This window comes from Ips typographus, linkage group LG15 (genome assembly GCF_016097725.1).
Source record: "Ips typographus isolate SLU linkage group LG15, UJ_Ityp_2.0, whole genome shotgun sequence".
Lineage (NCBI taxonomy): Eukaryota > Metazoa > Arthropoda > Insecta > Coleoptera > Curculionidae > Ips > Ips typographus.
This window is the reverse complement of record NC_138436.1, coordinates 6,917,565-6,938,096: the sequence shown is the minus strand read 5'-3', so window position 1 is coordinate 6,938,096 and position 20,532 is coordinate 6,917,565. Positions and strand designations below refer to the sequence as shown.

Sequence of the window (20,532 nt, the reverse complement as noted above, 5' to 3'; positions counted from 1 at the left end):
CTGGTAAGGTTCATGGTCTGTAAAACGCATGGTACATTTCTGTTTAATTGACTTGCTTGACATAAGGTTATTTCTTCAATCTTTTGGCAATTTTCCTTTGAATTGAAAAAATCGTTTAATGACTTTAAAAGATAACGATTCTTTAAGGTCATTAATTGATTATTAACTGGGATTGGATACAATTGATAGAATTCGAATGGATTTCCAGAAATTAAAGGAATTGCAATATAGAAAATAACTAAGTCTTTCTTTATTGTCACGTCTGTATAAGCAACTTCATAATACTTGATTATGTTATCAAAAGGGATACGATTTCTTTGTTCCAATTTTGAAATTATGCTTTGCAGTTCTTGATACTTGAATATACTGTGATGCATTATATTAATTTCTGCAAAACTGATCGCGGTCTGAACATTGGATTTTATTTCATTTAGCACGCGAAGATTGTTTTCAATATTATCAAGTAACGTGATAACGTATAATGTTGTACCTGTAGACTGGGTCATACGTGATAATTCGTTAATCTTGATTTGTATATTTTGCTGATTTATTTTTATGTCGCTTAACTTAGAGTCAACGTCTTCAGTCAGCTGCTTAACTATAGTTTGCGTGGCAGTTATGTCTTTATCAATTGTTAATTGATTTTCATGGAGAATGTTAATATATTTGTCATATCGGTCTCCATCATCTGCGTCTAATGTACCATACAGACATTTGTGAGCTTTTCCTAAGAAGTTGAATAAACCTCTTTTATTTCTATTACTAGGAGTAGTATAGTGATTTACAAATGATTTAATTGAATTCACTTGATCAAACAAATCGTTAATTCTAATCTTTAAAAGGTTGTACAAAGGTTTGTTTGAATTGTCTAAGGTTTTGTTGGTTTGTAAAAGTGTTTTTTCAGTTGTCCTTAAACATTCTTTAATGTTGGTGAGATTGATATGGTAATAAATATGGTAATTACTTATCACTATATAACTAGTTCCTTGCGAAATTGGTAGTAATGGATTATTTAATTCTTCGATCCGGTACTGAGCGTTGGTGAGTAACGGTAGAAATATGAAGAATAGTCCATTTTTCATTTCCTGAAATTACAATTTTCTTTTAACATCTTTAGGATGCCTTTGATTTCTAAATTCTGTTAATGTATATTTAGGTTGTAACTTCTTTTTCAATTTTACTGGTTTAGATATTAGTTGTTTAGTACCTACGGGTATTTCAGGGTCATTTTCGCGTTTTTCATTTAATTTACTCAAAACGTTTGCCTTTTTTGCATTTAATTTTGACGTAATGTTTTCATTAAGTGTTTTAAATGTTTCCGCTAGTTCGTGAACATAGTCAGTTTGAATTTGATTTAGGTTTTTCTCAAAATTCAATTGATAATTTAGATTTCCTTTAATTATTTGAAAGGGTGTATATTCGTGTGAAGAATGTATACTGTTGTTATAATTTAAAATAGCAATATCAACTAATTCTTGAATTGTTTTATTCCGATGATCATTTCTTAAGGCGACAAGACTTTCTTTAAGTGTCGAATGAAATCGTTCGATTGGTGAGTTAGAGTTTGGATTATAGGGTGTAGTAAAATGTAACTCAATTTGATATGTTTTACATAAGTCTTGTACTAAGTGACTTTTAAATGATTGTGCATTGTCAGTAGTTATCTTACTTGGTGTTCCATGATGTGAAAAGAACTTGATTAAGTTTTGACATATTTCTATAGCACTTTCATTTATTTGGTATGCCATAGCAAATTTAGAAAAGTTGTCAATTATCGTTAGGAACTTTTGTCCTGATACAGAATATGTATCCATGTAAATGTGTTCAAATGGTTTTGTTCCTGTCGGTGTTGGTTTAAAAATTACTTTGTAAGGGTGTCTTTCGTATTTTGTACGTTGACATACTTCACAAGTACTGACGTAATTTATTACATCTTTTTCTAGGCTAGACCAATAATATGTTTGTTTTATGTTTTTAATGTTCTCTGTCATTCCTCGATGTGATGTTTTGGTTGTATGATACCTTTCGATTATTTCTTTTTGATCATTTGAATTTGTAACATCTTCGAGTAGAATGTTAGAAATGAATAGCTTGAACATATTATGTCTAAATGTTTCTTGAAAAATCCTGATAATTACTGGCTCTAATTATTTATTAGGGAAGTGTAAACAGTAAGTATCTGGTGGTAAATAATCTCTGAAAAGTTCTTGTATTTGTTCAGTAATTGGATCTTTGTTTATAAAGATGATTATTCGATTTTTCGTATCAAACAATTTAGTTTTGTTAATATACGGTTTTTCTTTATCTGTCCATTTGAATATTAATTGATTTGTGTAAGTATTTAAACTCTTATGGACGTAAGGTGCTCCTAAAATTGGATCTTCATGTGATGTGTGTATTGTTATCGTATCTGAGTTTTCTTCTCTTATTGGATTTTCAGTGATTTCTTCAGTTATTCTTTCACTAGCTGTGGTTGATGAATTTTTGTTTGTTGGAATTGGGGATCTTATTCTAATATCCGATATTATTTGAATTTTTGGCTTAGGTTTGATCTTCTGTGGGTTTGAATTGAATACATTCTCTTGAGTTTCAAATAAATGTTTTACTCTATCAAGCCATAAGTATTCATCTTTAATTTTGTCTTCTTCGCTTTTATCGCATGTAGCAGACATGTGTGTCAGTGGGGAATTTGTCACATCTATAGGGTAAATTTCCTTAGGTGGGCGCGAAAGTGCGTCCGCATTGGAATTTTGCGTTCCTTTTTTGTACTGAATAGTGTAATCGTACTCTTGCAGTTTTAATCTCCATCTGACTAACTTTGAGTTTGGCTCTTTTATAGAAAATAACCATTGGAGTGGTTTATGGTCGGTTACAATCATAAATTTACGTCCGAATAGGTATGGTCTAAAGTATTTAGTAGCCCATACGATTGCTAGTAATTCTTTCTCAATCGTAGAATAGTTACATTCAGCTGGGTTTAGAGTTCGACTGGCATAGGCAATTGGTAAGTCAGTTCCAACTGATCCTTGGGATAGATCTGTCTGATGCGTCCGTTGTTAAAATAAAAGGTTTCTGAAAGTCAGGGTGTTGTAGTATTGGATCATTTGTTAAAATATTTTTACATAAATTAACAGCGTTTATGAATGGTTTATCATGAACAATTTTTACGTTCTTTTTTAAACAGTGAGTCAAAGGTTTGGTAATTTTGGCAAAGTTTTTTATGAATTTTCTGTAGTAACCTACAAGACCTAAAAAAGATTTAATTTCTTTTGGAAGTATTTTAAAATTTTGAATTGCTTGAATTTTGTTTTTAATGGGTTTTATTCCTTCAGGAGTTACAACATGTCCAAGAAATTCAACAGTTTTTCTCATGAATTCAGATTTGTCTAATTGAATTTTCATGTTAAAGGAATTAAGACGATCAAATACTAATTTTAAGGAATCTAAATGTTCTTGAAGGCTTGTGGAATATATGATAATGTCGTCCATATACACTAAACATATTTTTCCTTGTAATCCGCGTAAAACGTTATCCATTGCACGTTGGAATGTAGAGGGTGCATTTTTTAGTCCAAATGGCATTCGATTATATTCGTAATGTCCATGTTCTACGTTAAAGGCTGTTTTAGGGATACTTTTTAAGTCCATCTCAATCTGGTGGAATCCACTTGCTAAATCAATGGTGGTAAAGTATTGACATCTCCCTAATTTATCTAGAATGTCAGAAATATTAGGTAAGGGGTAGCGATCATCAATAGTTTTTTCGTTTAGCTTTCTGTAGTCAGCTACTAATCTCCATTTTCTTTGATTAGAAGCGTCCAATTTCTTTGGTACGATCCAAACTGGTGAGCTCCAAGGTGAGTTAGATGGTCGTATGATTTCATCATTTAACATTTGATTAATTTGTTTATTCACTTCGTCGTTATGTATATGTGGATATCTATAACTTTTGGCATGTACTGGTATTTCATCAGTAGTGTTAATTACATGTTTTACTTGATTTGAAAATGTTAATTTGTCTCCAGGTTTATGTAAAATTGATTCATAATTTTTCATTAATTTAAAAAGTTTAAATTTTTCTTCTTGATTTAAATGGTCATGTCTTATTAGATTATTAAAATCAATATTACAAGAAATGTTTTTTTGCTGTATTGATTGATTGAATATTTCAAAATTAAAAATTTCAAAATTTTCAAGATTAATAGGTTCTAAGGGCATGTTTTCATTTATATCGCAATTTATCGTAAGAATTTTATTCGTATGATTAAAAACATCTAGCGTATAGCTTTGGTTATTAATCGTCACTAAAGTAGGTTGAATTTCAATTTCATTGTCACTATAATAGGGCATAGTCCAAGTAGTGTCATTTGGTAACTTGGTTTTGAAGGTTGTCCGTTGAATAGTCTTAGGTGGAATTTCAATCATGTAATGATCAAAGTCTTTTCTATATTGAAACGGAATTTGCAAGTAGTGATTAATTAGTTGATTATTTTTTAAATCAATATTTAATTGCAACTTTCGCAAATCATTTAGTCTAAGAATTCCATCAAAGTATTCATGAAAGGGATAAAGAATAAATTCGATTGGTTCTGTTATACCGTAGCATAAGAATAATGGAATTTTTGCTTTTTGAGTAGCTTTTCTTGATCCTGCACAAGTTTGTAAAGTGCTCGTGTGAGTAACAATTGCTTCAGAAAAATGTTCTTCGGCTATTGAGGGTCTAAGAAGGGATGCATGTGAACCAGTATCAATCAATAATCGAATATTGTAACTAGGGATTTTGACATATGGTAGTTGATTGATTTGTAAGCTATTTAAGCTTAAACAACATTGGTTTCTTCCGAGGCTTGTAATTGAAAATTTTCCATCTGTTCTACAAGACTTTGTTCTTCTGATGATTCATCATCAAAATTTTCAGGGTAATAATTCTCATTAAATTCATCATTTGGATTAAATAACAAATTTTTACAATCACGGTTTTCTTCGCTTTCTACATGAGTTAGCTCTTGAAAAGTGAAGTTCGGATTTCCGGTTTTTTGGAAATGAGATTGAAAAGGTCTTTGGGGTGCAAAATTGGATTTTTGTGGCAAATTTCGATTAATCGTACTCACTCCAGACATTGGTTGTGGAAACGATTGTTTGAAAGGTGGTCTTTGCTGATTTGAAGTTGAAGGCTGATTTGGTGGTTTGAATGTTCGTTGAGGTTGCGATTGAAATCTGGGTTGAAACATTGGGGAATTGTGTAGATTTTCTCGCCCATTAAATGGTTTTGCAAAGTTTGAAACGTGTGGATGCTGCATTGGCTTTGCGAAAGGATTATGCGTTGTTTGATTAGGAGATTTATTATTAAATTTGGAATGATTTTGAATGTAATTGTTTTTGAAATTTGTTTGACTAGTTAACACTTCGTAATTATTAATTATCTCAATTGCGTTTTCCAAATTCTGAGGGTTTTAGGGTGAACTATCAATAAGGTTCTCAGTTCACTGGAAATATTTGCTAACAAATTTTGAGTTGCTGTTAACTCATTTTGAGAAATTAAAATTGCTCGTGCTTCAGCATTCTGAACTTCGGTACAAATCTTAGTGTTTACTTTCGTGACTAAGGCTTTGAGTTTCTGAATGTAATCTTGAGTAGTTCATTCTTCCTTGACAAGAAAATTAATTGTTGCTGTAAGTTTGCTCTAGTGATCGGGTCACTGAACTTTTGTTGTAATGCTAACTTAATTTCAGGCCAGGTTTTTAAATCTGGTCGAGTTAGTAAAAAGTCTTCGGCTGATTGTACAATTTTGGATCTAATAGCGAGCATAACATACTCTTGCTGAGATAAATCATTATTAAAATATCTGCTATGAAAAGTGTCAATTTGATTTAAAAAGAACTCCAATCTGGAAGGTGTTCCGTCAAAGTTTTTTAATAGCGTAACAGTTGATCTCAAAGCGTCGGCCATGTTTGTTGGTCTTAAATTAGTTTGAGGACTACTGTCTAAATTAAAATCTACGTTAGTTATAGGTAATGGATAATTTATTATTCTTCTGAATTGGAACTTAAATTATTACTTGTGTTTTTTGTATAAGAGATTTCCTCTAGAACTCTTTTAGTTTGAGCTTTAAATTTGCTCATTAAAACATTTAAATTCACTTCCTAAATAACAGGTTGTACAACTATAAGAAACAATCAACTCACGGATTGATTTCAAGTCTTCTTCCTGTGTCAACGGGACGTCGCTAAGAAGATACACTCCCTAGGTTGGTTGCAGTGGACACTAGCATAGGCCAATTTGTCCAGGCTGGCTATCTCGTTATGGTTGACCAAGAGCGATGTTGCCAGGAGTCACAAGCTATCTCTCCGCAGGGGTAATCACAAGGGTGATTCCTTTCTTAACTGTTGAAACAGAAGGCACAGGTCACTCCGCAATCCAAGATGGATAAATTCCGAACACAACACAGCACAAAACTATCGTTGCACTCCGACACAAAATAACCGTACTCTGAAAGGAATCCTTCCGACTGCGCCAATTTTATTTACTTTTCGGTAACTAGCGTTTTTAAAAATAAAACTCGAAATTACGAAAAGCAATATGTGTATTACCGCACTGGTTAAGACAGAAATTATGACTAAAATGTAATGCTGCACTGCATCATTTATATAGATTACAGTAAATGCTGACGGTGCAACGTCTGAAGAACAATATTATAATGATAAAATAATATAAATGGTCATATAATTCTTGAAACACTTTTTTACACTCAAAAGTTTACACATTGTTTTATTTTGTACCTTCCTTGCGATTAATCTCTTTGAGTGAAACTTCTTTTCTTTGCTACTACGCCTTTTTATAAAATTTCAGTTTGAAGCTTATTAGATGTCAAATATTGTATGACGGATTTTTTGAAATCTGTGATCGAGATGGTTTCTTGTTCATTTTGTTTGTACAACATATATGTATGCGTTCGCCATAGATGTGATCAAAAGTAACTCGAAGGCGACTATCTTATCAGATAGATCGACAGATTCGTTAGCCCTGATATAATCCCAAACAGCTTCAGGTTTTAGTTTTACCCCTATTGTGCCCCTCACCTCGATCATTTTGTCAGTATGTTTACTTGACAGCATAAAAACATTTATGTTGTCTTTCCAATTTATAAAAATTAGACCCTCCCTACTCTGCTGCGCAAATATTTGACCTTTTTGAAGTTTCTTTAATACAACTGCTTTTGGCAAACCACATCGTTTTTTCCGTACCGTACCTACTAAGTGAGTATCTGAATCGATTAATGGCATAGCTAAAGGAATGTGGGTGTACAGGGTGTCCCATTTTCGACACTTTTGTAAGGTATCTCACTTATTTTTAAAGATACGGGGTTGCGGTTTTTGCGACAGTGTGTTACTTTTTTGTGAAATTTAACATGGCGTCAGCAGAATTGTCATAACCCATTTCGTTGTTAAGATACAGGGGAAAATTGAAAAATATCATTGTTGAGGTATCCGCCGTATCTCAGATATCTTTAAACTTTTTGAAGAGGTGAAAACGGATTCTTATAGATATTTTTCCGTAGAATCCAGTGACGTAGTTTATTTTTTGCTGAAATCTTTCGTTTTTGAATTATGACATAAACATATGTTGAATATAAAACACCTTGTATCACAACGTAGTACCCTGCTGTGGTGGGTAATTTGATTAAGCACAACAAAAAGTTGTATTTGATTTTTATGGCTTTTTTAGAAAAATTATATAAATTTTTACTTGCTTTTCTCCAATCCTTCCATTCCTTACGTGGCACTGGGACAGAACTCAGAATATCTGTTAATTCACACCATAGTTTTGACACGTCTTTGTAAGACACTCCATTTGAAAGTTTTCCGGTTTGTAAAATTGGGGTTTTCTTTATAAATTCCATCATAATTCACTTTTGTTCTTCCGTCATCGGAGAACTTTTAGTTTTTAAATCTATAAACATAACACATTATAACAATAAATTAACGTAAAATTAGATTTTCTTACCCATTTGTCAGACTTTAATTTGGTTACCCATCAATAAATTATTAATCACAGCTATACAGGAACAAATGTTACAATAATAATAAATTAAATAACACCGTTCAGGGGGGCAGCCGGCAGGGTCAAGTAAACCCAGCTGATTCCACTTTTTTATCAATATTTATTATTAGATTACCCACTAAACAAAATAACGTCGTTGTTTCAATACAATTTAGTTTCTATGTTTCTTTGTTTCGTTATTTATTTGACACATTTACGTTATGTTTGATCTAGAACGTTTTCCTAACGTTTCTTTATAGAACATTTTCGTTTTGGCTACGACATTAAACCGAAACTGTGTCTAACCAGTATCGACACATGCTGGTGTAAAAATCGTTCCAGTATCGTTTCCATTTCTACAGGTTTAGTTTCTATAATGTGACAAGCTGAGGTTGTTTTTTATTTATTTTTCAATTTAGAAAAAAAACTTATACAAAAGTTAAGATATTTGCATAAATATTTTATACGTGCTGTCAATAAAAAAATAAACGTAGATGGCACATCAAGAAATTCGCCTGAATATACGTTTTTCCAAACGAACACTCTGCATATATTTTACATAAATAAATTGGCTGCAATTTGTCATTTCAAAAATACATAGGTAAAGCACTGACATTTTCGTCTTTGAAACGGAAGAAATGCAGGAAAGCGGTTTGTTTATGTAATAACATTTTCCAGTGTCATTAAAAATGTAGATTTTGTTAATTTCATTGTTCTTGGTGTTTTTGTCAGACAGCATGTATACAAAATACCTATAACTTTCATATAAGAAATTTTATTCTAAACTCAAAAATAAAGGCACCACAGCTTGTCACATTATGAAAAGTAACTCTGCACATGATTAAATAAATCTCCTTTCTGCACTGGCATATACCTATAACAGATCTTAAAGTTTAAAAATAAGTCTTTTATGAAAATCCAAACCAACCAAATAAAAGATACTTTCAGGTAAATAACATTAAGTTAAACGTAAAGTAAAAAGTTTTGATCCATCAAAATCCTTGTCGAGAGCGTTCAACAAAATGGTTCTGCCTTACGAATACGACTTAGTGCCGTAGCAGTAAAGGTATAAAAAATATTATTAAACCACTAATTTTAAATTATTATTTATGGTATAATAAAACATATTCCTGTTAAAACAGATCTTTTAGTATTTCACATTATTTGCATATAAAATGCAGGGAAAAAAATATGTATTTAAAAAATACATCTAAAATAAATTAATGAACAGATTCTAAATAAAAACAAATCTTAACTTTTACTAACTACAAATATACAGGGTGTCCCGTGACTCGACAGACAAAGGTATACCAAGACAAAGGGTTCTAAAGAGTTATTCTGATGAACAAAATTATAGCAACCATAGGTCAATTCGTTTTTGTATCAGAGATATTCAAGAAAATATGAAAAGCCTAATAATGAATAGTAAAAGTTGTTTGTTGCATATCTAATTTTTCCAAAGCAAAAAAGAATTTACCTATATGTATAGTGGCTCTGACCTTTTGTCATCAGAATGACTCATAGAACACCTAGACATGGCAAAGGTATTGTCGGTCGATTCACGGGACACCCTGTATACTTAACTTATATTTAGTATATCATATATCTTATGAGTATAATAATAAAAAATAACTACGCCTAACCTAATGATAAATCTTGTTCACTTGAAAGTTTAACATATATTTTATTAATGTATTGCATTAAATAATCCATTTAAAAATATCAATTTGAAATTTCGATTTCTTATTTATGACTGCTCTGAACGCGATGAAATTAATTTAAGGACCTTTTCAATCTTTGGTCCCCATGTCGGAACCCCATCATATACGTTTCAATCTCTTTATCCGTGGCTGACTTGAATACGTGCTGTACGGCTTCTGTGAAGTAGATACATAATAAATGTAAAACATAATACATTTATACAAAAAAAAATTGCCTTTTAATATCCGAACAAATTCAGAGTCTTTTACTCTGAAATTATTTTTTTGGCCTGTCCAAGAACACTGAACCGCCAATTCATTGGTAAAAATTGTCGCTAATCCTCTTCTAGTGAAATCGGCTGCGTTTTTTTCCCGATACTTGCAGGAACTTATGCATCTGAAATGTTTACAAGTGATAACATACTGCCACAAACTTTCATTGTAAATTCGATGTTACCTACCATTTGCTTTTTATTCTCTTCCGTCTTTATTATCTCATTTTCTGCTTCTAAAAGGAGAGTTATTGAAGATACAGGTAGTTTTATTGGCAGCGACAACTCCATTATGTTATTTTCTGGAACCTGCTTATTCGAAATTTCTAATGCGTTTAAACGCATTAATACGAATTTTAATGTGTTCTCAATGCTAATTAATTTGTCCATAATTTGAGTGTTGGAAACTTCTACATCTACGACTTCTATATTTTGGTTAACTTGTGAAGTTCCTAAAAAAACATTGAGGTTAAAAATAACCATTATTATAAATCCGTTTGGGTTTGACTTTACAATACATTGTGAAATAAATACTATATAGACAGTTTCATAACTAAGCTGTTAATAATTTTTGACTAAAAAACTTAAACTATTCTAGTCTTCATACGAAATCATTAAGAGTTTTTTCCTTTTTTCTTTTGCAACTTCTGGTGGCAAATTATTCAAAACAGCGCAGATGTGGTCAGTACATGATTTATTCTCGCTGTGCGGAACCTTCATCTGCTCCTATATAGTTCAGGCAACGGAGAGCAACTCTGTGGCCTCAACAATGGGTTGTTGACTAGATTTTTTCCTTTTTTTTTCTGAAAATGGGACAGATTAAGGTCGTTGTCGAAAATATTTACAAAATACTCATCATTTATTACCAGATCGTGGTGTTTCTACAGGATCTATTATTTGATCATGTGTTGTAACTGTCTCTTCTTCTAAATGTTTGCTAGTGGAATCCTCAGGCGACAACAGCACCTCCATAGTGTCCCATATGGACCCTGGCGACGATACTGAGGCAATTGATGACGCTGCCGAAAGCGGTCTTGTCATTGACGTAGTTGGGAGTGGGGTAGTCGTATGAGTTCTGTTTGAATGACATACCCATGTAGTGCCATGTACTTCATTGAATCATGCAACATCATTATCTAAACTTACTTTCTTGGTCGGTGGCACTTTTCAAAAAACATCATTTTCTTATATAATGGCCACCTCACTTCTGCCGAAGCTCCCGACTTAGGCCCTTCGCGTTTCTCGCGGGTAAACTTGTTTCGTAGAGTCTTCCACATCTCTTGGCAGTCTTTTACTTAAAAAAGAACGGTATAATGGTAATAATTGGATAATAAAAACGCATCTCAAACAAGATACCTGATATTTTTAAGGCAGCCGCCATGTCAGCCCATGCGGCTTCCTTTTTTATATTATTTTTGTAGTCCTTGTGAGCCAAGTTGTACAGGTATTCATAGTTTTGAATCAGGTCTATAAGCAGTTCCTCCGTCTCTACAGACAACCCTACTCCTACTTCACTTTCTCCTTGCGATTCCTCCATGTCCATCTCAAACACAACACAAAACGACGCAACACAACAAAAAAACGCACAGATAACCAAGCCAAGCCAAGAAAACGCTCGAATGACTGGAACGTGCCTTTTAATAATTTTGTGTTGACGTTAGAAATGTCAATATTATCTGATCTGTTTAAGCACTCTCATTGGTTGAATCGCGAATCACGAGCAACAGAAATAAAATTTGGTTAAATGGGAACAACAGAGAATAACGGTCAGCAACAATGGAAACTACGAGCAAGGCGATAACCGAGGTTTATAAATGTATGCGTGCGAATCCCTATGTGTTATTTTCGGAACAGCGCCAATCACGAACAACGAATTACGAGCAACGGGAACAACAGAGTTTATAAATCCAGCTTAAGCGGTTGTCGAGCAACCGTAACAATGACTTGAAAACAAAACTTGAACAAAAATCAAAACCATTTTCCCATGTTAATCTCCTATGTCCAGGGTGCTCCTGGACACCTGTTGTACTAGTTCTACAAACCACTTGTATGAGACAACATCTATCAAGTACTATGATTGTAAAGAAAACATCTTTGTGCTGCTGCCATGTTTTTTTTTTAAACAATAAGTAATGAATCTAAATTTTTAGATATTGTCACGTTTAATTTATGAGCCCTTTCGGATTCATTAATTAAACTGACTCACGACGTTAAACGTCGCGCCGGGATCTCAGTTTCAAGGATGGAATCAAACACTGAGTTTTCCATTAAACACTTAAATCTATTAAATATGGTATACACAAATGGGTCTGCACAATACGGTCATAAACACACTAAAAGTTGACAATTTAATAATTGTACTTACATAGACTCATAAGCTGAGGACTTAGCATTTTCTGGCGGCTGGCTTAGTCACTTTCGTGTTGGAACAGTTCTGGAGAATGGGCTACTTAACTTGATCTTTTCTCGACCGAGGAGAGTCGACATCTCGTCTTCCTGGTTCAGCTGGTCGCACTACTGTCGATTGGTTGACACTCTCTATACTGCTAAAATCGGCGTATTTTATACCCGATTGATCGGCTGACGCAGTTTGTTATTGTCGCTTGTTTTTCACATTTCTGCAAAGCAGGTGGTGGTGACTCATCACCGATACGGTGCACTCGGTGCATGACACATTCGGTGTATCGTGATGCGACCTTGCCTCGTGCGCTTATTATTTCGCAATCCTCGAATACTTTTATGTTTTTTAAGTTAATCAGTCCATCTTTTCAATTAACGGATTTTCCATTCGTGACATATGCCTCCGCCCCAGAAAAACTGGTCCCCAGTTTTAAATGAACAATAATAAAAACTTTAAACAATAGAAAAAACATATCGTTAACATAAATTTAAAAATTACATGTGTACATAACAAGGTATTATAAGGTATTATAAGTAGGTTAGTAAGTTTACATATGCGAGTATTTCATAGTACTCAGTTAAGTTTACAATCATTTCTTAATAATAAGTTAGTACTTATTCTAACAAGAAACTCAATAAAATCTTTCCTCTCTTAAAATTATACATAAACAATATCATGCACTTTTAATCTATTCGGTTCCGGCAATGGCAGAACAAAAAAAATATTGCAACACTGAGAAAAGTTCAATTGAGGCTTAGTCCTATGAGCCAAACTTCGCATCTCACATCACTGAACACCATTGTGATCACTGTTCCATAAATGTTTGTGGTGTGGGTCGATTATTGAATCGATGATTCGGCTCGCTTGAACCTCCGTATCAACGTACAGGCCCATCGGGAGTTCCAACAACAATAATGGCTCATCATAGTTCGCCTCTTTCTTACATAGTCCTCAGTGTTACATGAAATATAAGACAAAAGGTTAGTATGTGTTACTTAAGGCTTAATATACAATATTATGTCTTATAACAAAATTAATTTTAGCATCATTTGTAACCGTTATTCATTTGTTAGTATGTACGATCCATTTTCCATTAAAAAATAAAAAAAATGGAACGTGTGAAATTTATTTTCCAAATGTTGTAAAGCAAGGAATCCCGTGTATGCATCGCGCGATAAAAATTAGTTATGTAAACAACTTGAATTTTTATGTTAGTAGTTCGTCAACAACCAACAAGATTGTCGGACCGTCGTCTCAGGAATATTCGCCTCTTCAGCGAAACATCTTTTATCGCATTTTATTAGTTCATGGCGCTAAAAAATAATTGGATTAATTTCATTACTAGATTATACTCGTTATTTGGGAATAATATGGACATCATACATTCCAAATTTTTTTTTTTTATTATTATTTTTTATATATCATCCACGTGTGTATATTATGCCTGTATTAACATATGTATATATATATAGCCATTAAAATACAAAACAATAATAAGGTAACATAAATTAAATTGTAGACCTCATAGCTGCTGATAAGTAGCATATGGCCCCATGTCGTCAAACGGTTCTAATTGCGCGATAAACGGCTGTGTTACCGCGTGTCTCAGAACTTCTTCAGTTTGTTGCTGAATAATGGGCCCCCCTTCTTGCACCTGCGCCAGGTTTTCCGGATTCGGGCATAGTGCCGGATTGCGGTCGACCTGACTTGCGTGTGATTCAGGAAGTCCAAATGCACCTCCAGAAGATGTGCCAGCAGAACTGATTTCTGATGTCTCATCCTTTTCTTGTGTTTGGGGCACTACTGGTACCCGAAACTGATATGTCATATCATTTACATAAGCATGCGGATATGGCGGATGACCTGGTTGACTCAAAAATTGAGTTCTCCCGTACACACATGTAGCACAAGGACATCCTTGCACAAATACATTTTCCCATGCTCGCCAAAAATCCTCAAGTCGATATTGAGGTTGTTGGGGTGATATGCAAATTGCACAATCACATGTCGAAAACGGAGTACCCCCTTGACGTACTTTCTCGCTAAGTAGAAGTATGGTATACTCCGTGTGAATGATTTGAGTCCACAGGCCAAGTAGAGATTTTGTAATCCCCAATAATTGTATTGGTACCACTTGATCAAACTCTCCTTGCAGTTCCCACAAGTGGTACAGTGCCAATTTGTATAAATACAGTTTGGTGTTTATTTCGGTAACACACCTAATATAAAACAAGAAATTCACTATCCATTCCATTTTTGGCACTTTCGCGAAAATTATAGGTTAACTTCACCCAACTGTTACTTCTCGACCGATTTCTAAAATGACACTGTAAATTGTTGTCCCATTCGGGTTTATTTAAACCAATCTAGTAATTAGTCATTATTCATAACTGCGCGTAGCGATGAATCAAATTTGTCTTATCGCTCGCGAATTAGTTGCTTTCTTCACCAAATGCATAAACAACTATATGGTCAAGGTGATTATTACACCGACAACATCATTATTTATCTTTATTCGTTTGTAGGTACCTACATTACAATAACAATATTCAATGTTTTTATTTCCATTACATGTAACCATTTTTTATCTTATAGGGAAAATTAAACTGATATCTGTTCTTGAATTTTAAGAATTTGCGCAATAAAAATTCAGACGCAGATAACAGAATAAAATCCTTGGGCCCTGTAAAAATAGGTACATAGCTCAATATGTGGAGCCGTACATTATAATTGTTACTTTGTTTAAACATTATGCTTAATTGCATTTTTGCATTTTATGCATTAATCGGTCTGCAATGAACAATGTCTGGTCTCATTAAGATATTATTCCGAACTGGCCAAATCAGCGAATCCCATGGGTTTAAGCATGGTGCACCATTTAACTGTTGGGAAAACATTTCTCTGATAACCTTAACATTTGACAAGTTCATCGTCTGGAAGTAATTTGCTAATTTCAGCATCCTGGCTTTCCGGTGGAGAGGGATCTGAATTGTATTTATACGGTTTTCTTATCACATTCTCCACAGTTCGTCCTCTGACCCATACGAGTCGTTTTCCAGTGCTTTTTTGTCGTGTCATACGAGTCTTTTTGTGGGTGTCATATTTGAAAGTAAGTATAAGTGTTTTTTTTTCTTTTATTCATTATTTCCATATAGTTTTCCTTCCAAAGAAAAATTCACTTTGTTTCGCTATCCAATGTTAATAATATTTTCCCTTTCAGATGGAACCTGGAAATTTAGGAGGAGATACCGAAAAGGGCCGGGGCCGCGGTGCCCGTCTGATGGCCCTATTGGCTGCCCAGCGGGCCCGACGGACCGTGGGTGCGGCCAGCCTCAAACTGGGGCCTGGAGTTGAAGCTGAGGCTTCTGCGGCCAGCGAGGTGGAGGCTCCCCCTCAAGTGGCAGGTGAGGTGGAGGCTCCTCCTGGAGGTCAAAACTCCCCAGAAGACAAAATAGAGGAGGAAGGCGGCGTCAACGACGCCTCACCAGTGGTGGCGACGCGTTTGGCTGTTGAAGCCATTGGCAGTAATGCCAAAACGGTTAATTTTTATTTTTTTTAGAATAAAAAAAAAAAACAAAATAAATAAATATTAACCCAAATGCTTGTATTATTTTAGTTGCGGGGTTCCTTCTGGTGTCCATGGGTCATGGTAATGTAAAATTCTGCTTACATGGACTACTTCAGTTTTAGATTTTTGCGAAATACCCTTTCGTATTTCATAGTCCACATCAGACATTTTTCGATTTATGTAATAAGGACCAAACCATCTAAGCAGTAATTTTTCACTTTTTCCTACTTTCCTAATAGGGGTGAAAACTTTTACTTGGTCCCCCACTTCAAATTCAACATGGCGGTGTTTACAATCATAACGTAATTTATCTGTCTTGACGCCGTTTTATATTTTCAACTGCCAAATTTCTGACTGCTAAACCAATGTCTCTAATTTGGTCGCTATTACTACTTTCCAAGGGTGGCAATAAGTTTGCTTCCGTTGGTAAAATACGTTCACGACCGTACACCAGCATGAATGGTGAAAATTTAGTGCTATCCTGTTTCGCAGAATTATACGCAAAAGTCACATGTGGAAGATATTCATCCCAATTTGATTGATCAGTATTAGTATACATAGATAACATATTGGCTAAAGTTTTATTAAATCTTTCTGTTAAGCCATTAGTTGCGGGATGATACGCAGTAGTAAACTGACTCGTTGTCCACATCTTTTTTAGCAATTCCGTAACCAATTCTGATTGAAAAACTTTTCCTCTATCGCTTAACAATTCCTTAGGTGCACCGTGTTTTGTAATAATTCTCTCTAGTATAAACTTTGCTACAGGTCCGGCTTTGCCGCTCGGTAATGCGTCAGTCTCCGCCCACCTGCCGCTGCTACTTCTGCGAAACGGACCTAACAAATCTATTCCAACCTTTTCAAATGGGGTGCCAACTGGGATAGGATGTAACAGACCGATAGGCTTTTGATTTTGTTGGCCTTTCCTGGCCTGACAATCCGGGCATTCTTTTACAAAACGTTCCACGTCCTTTTGCAACCTTTGCCAATAGTATCTTTGTTTTACTTTCGCTAGGGTTTTTATCCACAGGACATTTTAGAACAACATATTTGCATACCTTTATTTCCAGCATTCTCCTTTTATATCTATAATTCCACATATATCTACTTAACGCTTAACATCTGCACAATCAACAACAAAACCAACAAACAGGCTTCTTACCTACCCTGTATGGTGTATATCAGGTTTTGCAGCGTTGCCACATCTACGATCTACATATAAGCGCGTTCAATAATACTATTCCTAATAATAATAATAATGTGACAAAATTCCCTTTGGTACATTTATAGGACTCATAATGACGTATCTTTAGAGGGTAGTGAGAACTCCTTACACCCCGTCAGAGGGCGGCAATTTTGAATTCACTAGTCTAGCAAGCCAGCGCATATGACATTCAAATTCAAATTAATCCAAAACTAATCATAGTATCACAACGCCCTTTGGTACCTTTATAGGGCTCATAATGTACCTCTGGCGTTGCGCTTGCGTTCAATGCTCAATATTTTGTTGCCGTTTCAACTTCCAGCAGTGCGTTTTCTAAGATTAAAAGGAGACAGAAACCTATTTAGAGTGGTCGGATTTTGTATTGTGTGTTTCAAGTCTATAGTTTCAACCAATCATAACAAAACCTTGCCGTCGTGAAATCACGGCGTGCTATTATTGGTTAGTTTACTAGTATTATAGTAGAAGTTAGAGAATGGTTGACTGGTTCACATAAATGTGGAAAGTGGAAAATTCGTTCGTTAAGGTAGGAATTATACCGTACCAGCAACAATGACCTGTTTATCCGTTGCTTGACAACCGCTTGTACAGTGCAGGCTAAAAGTTTAAATTTTTGCATTTTTGTTCGTGTTTAACGACAAAAGGGCTCAAGCTAAAGATCTGAAAAAAATACAGAAAACTAGTTCGTGATAGGTACTACAACTTTCATTATTACGATTTTTCAATCAAATCAACCGTACAGACGCAAAAAAATCAAAACCGTTTTCCCATGTTAATCTCCTATGTCCAGGGTGCTCTTGGACACCTGGTATATCCATTTAAAAAAAATGGACTTTTTGCAGTTTTTTTATCTGTCCGACTAAAAGGTTAATATTAACCACACTGTAGGTTTTTTTCATTTTTTGTGTCTGGGCTTTTCAACCATGTAGAATTGTCTAACTGAAGACAAAAGGTCACATCAGCAAAACTGTCAGGACTTGAGAAATTAATTAAAGTTTAGACCACCGTTTTGCTGACAAGTTCACCATTTTTATAAAATATCTAAGGAACGGTGCGATAGGTATAGGGAAGTATTAACAATTAATTACTAGCCTTCTTGCGAGGAATTCAAAAATGAGATTGAAAACAGACTTCCATTTGAAAATCAAAAGTTGGTGTTTATTCTGACTGATCTGGCAATACCGCAAAGTTCAAAATATTTTAAATAGAGAGATTGGACCCAACCTAGGCTACACTCGAAATTTCAACAAAAAATATTGAGTTGTTCTCTAGATACTTTAACCATCACCGTGAATCACCCTGTATAGTATAGTATTAAACATTCCTAGAAAAAATAAGTTTCAAAATTGTTGGCTGTAACGAGTTGGCAGTAAATAAAGCAAATATGGTATTTTCAAACAATTTTATTCTGCATAGAGATAGTAGTATACTAGTTTAATATCTTCCTCAAAAGGGCTGCAGCTAATTGGTCTGCAAAAAGAAGAAAATAGTTATTATTTAAAAAATATATGCTTTATTGCTGTAAGCTTACTATTGGTAATTCGAAGGCCCCGGCCACGGCCTCGCCCACCTCCACGGCCACGGCTTGGGCCCCAACCTCCCCAGCCCTGGCTTTGTTCTTTGCCGCTAGTACCTGCAGGGCCGCTAACACCTGCAGGGCCGCTAGCAACTGCAGGGCCGCTAACTGCAGGGCCACTAGCACCTGCAAGTGCCCCCCTGCACCTGCAAGTGCAGGGGGGCACGCTGACCAGGCTCGGGGCGCTGCTGATCAGGCTCGGGCCGCTGCGGGCGCGGTTCTACCTCCACCATAGATTCTGCAAAAAAAAAAATACAAATTTTTCCGATTTATTTAAGTTTTGGTGGTGCGATAAATTTGTTGTAAATGTTAATTCTACATACCATCCGACAACAACAGTTCTTCTTCTGGGATGGATGCCAGAGTAAACTCTGGCATCTCACCCCAATTTGCAGCATTATTTTCGCTCCTGAAACAATTTGGTAATGTAATTGAAAAGCGGGTAATTTAAACAACCAACAATGTAGTCTAGTCTAGTGATTTTTGGCGACCGATATGAAATTTTGGACCCATACTGTTTTTCCTTCCCAAAATTGGTAGCTTTTAATTCTTTATAAAAAAATGTCGGCCCCGCGAGGCAGATATTTTATACATATATCGGCCGCTATATCGGTATCGGTATCGGTCGATCACTACTAGTCTAATTTTACTAAATTAAACGCTGGGCAATTAAAACATATCGCTTAAACTTCAAAATATTTTAACTGAAATTTCTTTGAAAGAAATCTAGCGGTTTCTTTCAATTTGCCAGCAATTTAGTTACTTAACACCAGATATATTTGATGCTAGACCAGTATTTAATTACTTACATTTTACTTACAAGTTTTAAGGTCAGTAGGTATAGTGATTTTACTTAAATTAACATCCAAGCATTGCAGTTTTTATTATTGATATGTTGAACACAATAATTAATAATTATACACTTTAGTAAACTGCATTGTTCAACCTTCAGTTAATATGTATTATACAGTGGCTTTTTTAAGTACTGCATCAATTTGATAAAATGGAAGGGACTTACTTTTCACAAAAACATTCAGTACCTTATGTTTTTATTTCTAAGAGAGATTTTGTATTACTACAACAATTTACAATTCTGTTCAAACAAATGTCAAAAACACCTTTTTCAAAACTATAGGTCTCCCAACTTTTATTAAAAAAAATACCTAGTAAAAAATTAAAATCAGTTCAAAATGAATTCTATCCACTGTTTGACAATAACAAAGACTGTTTATTAACTTCTTTTAAATGTTATCAATAATTTTTGAGGATGTTAATTTGACTTCTTGGAAAATTATTGGTTTCAAAATATTAATATTTGCTGAACAATAATTGTGGTACAACTTGCATGGAATGATGAATGATGTTTAGAATTGTTGCTGGAGTCTAGAAACTTATACAATAATAAAGAGGTGTTGCCATTTAAAAGATCAAAAATATTTTAAATACTTAGTTTTTGGGACCTGTATAATTCCAATTACAACATCCATTCCAAACACAACAGCAGTTAATAAAAATAAAAACATAGGTGTTCAAGCATTTTTGAGAAAAGTTAGTCTTTTCAATTGTAGCGCTTTTCTAGCGGATTTCTTCGGTTACGTTGCCTCGGGCGCCACCTTCGTTATTTATAGTGGCTGAAGGTCCACTTTACGGTACCTGGGTAGCCTTTAGACAGCTGGAGAAAAGTTAAAAAGGGTTCGGGAAGTAAACAAAATTAAAACAACTGTTTCCTCTAAATGCACTGTATTGCAGCTCT

The 20,532-nt window shown here is 34.5% G+C and overlaps 1 protein-coding gene and 1 long non-coding RNA gene across 2 annotated transcripts; one reads left to right on the top strand and one right to left on the bottom strand.

The window, feature by feature from the left end:
• Positions 1-10,661: 10,661 nt before the first annotated feature.
• On the top strand, positions 10,662-16,253 carry LOC145738248 (uncharacterized). Its single transcript, XM_081993087.1, has 2 exons — positions 10,662-15,522; positions 15,634-16,253. The coding sequence occupies exon 2, from the start codon at positions 15,634-15,636 to the stop codon at positions 15,970-15,972; it is 339 nt and encodes a 112-aa protein (XP_081849213.1). The 5' UTR covers positions 10,662-15,522; the 3' UTR covers positions 15,973-16,253.
• Positions 16,254-18,635: 2,382 nt separating this feature from the next.
• Positions 18,636-20,288, bottom strand: LOC145738313 (uncharacterized). The gene is made up of 3 exons (XR_014180703.1): positions 19,103-20,288; positions 18,735-19,017; positions 18,636-18,673 (listed from the first exon to the last, which is right to left on the bottom strand). It is a non-coding gene; the product is annotated as an uncharacterized LOC145738313 (long non-coding RNA).
• Between the last annotated feature and the right edge of the window lie 244 nt (positions 20,289-20,532).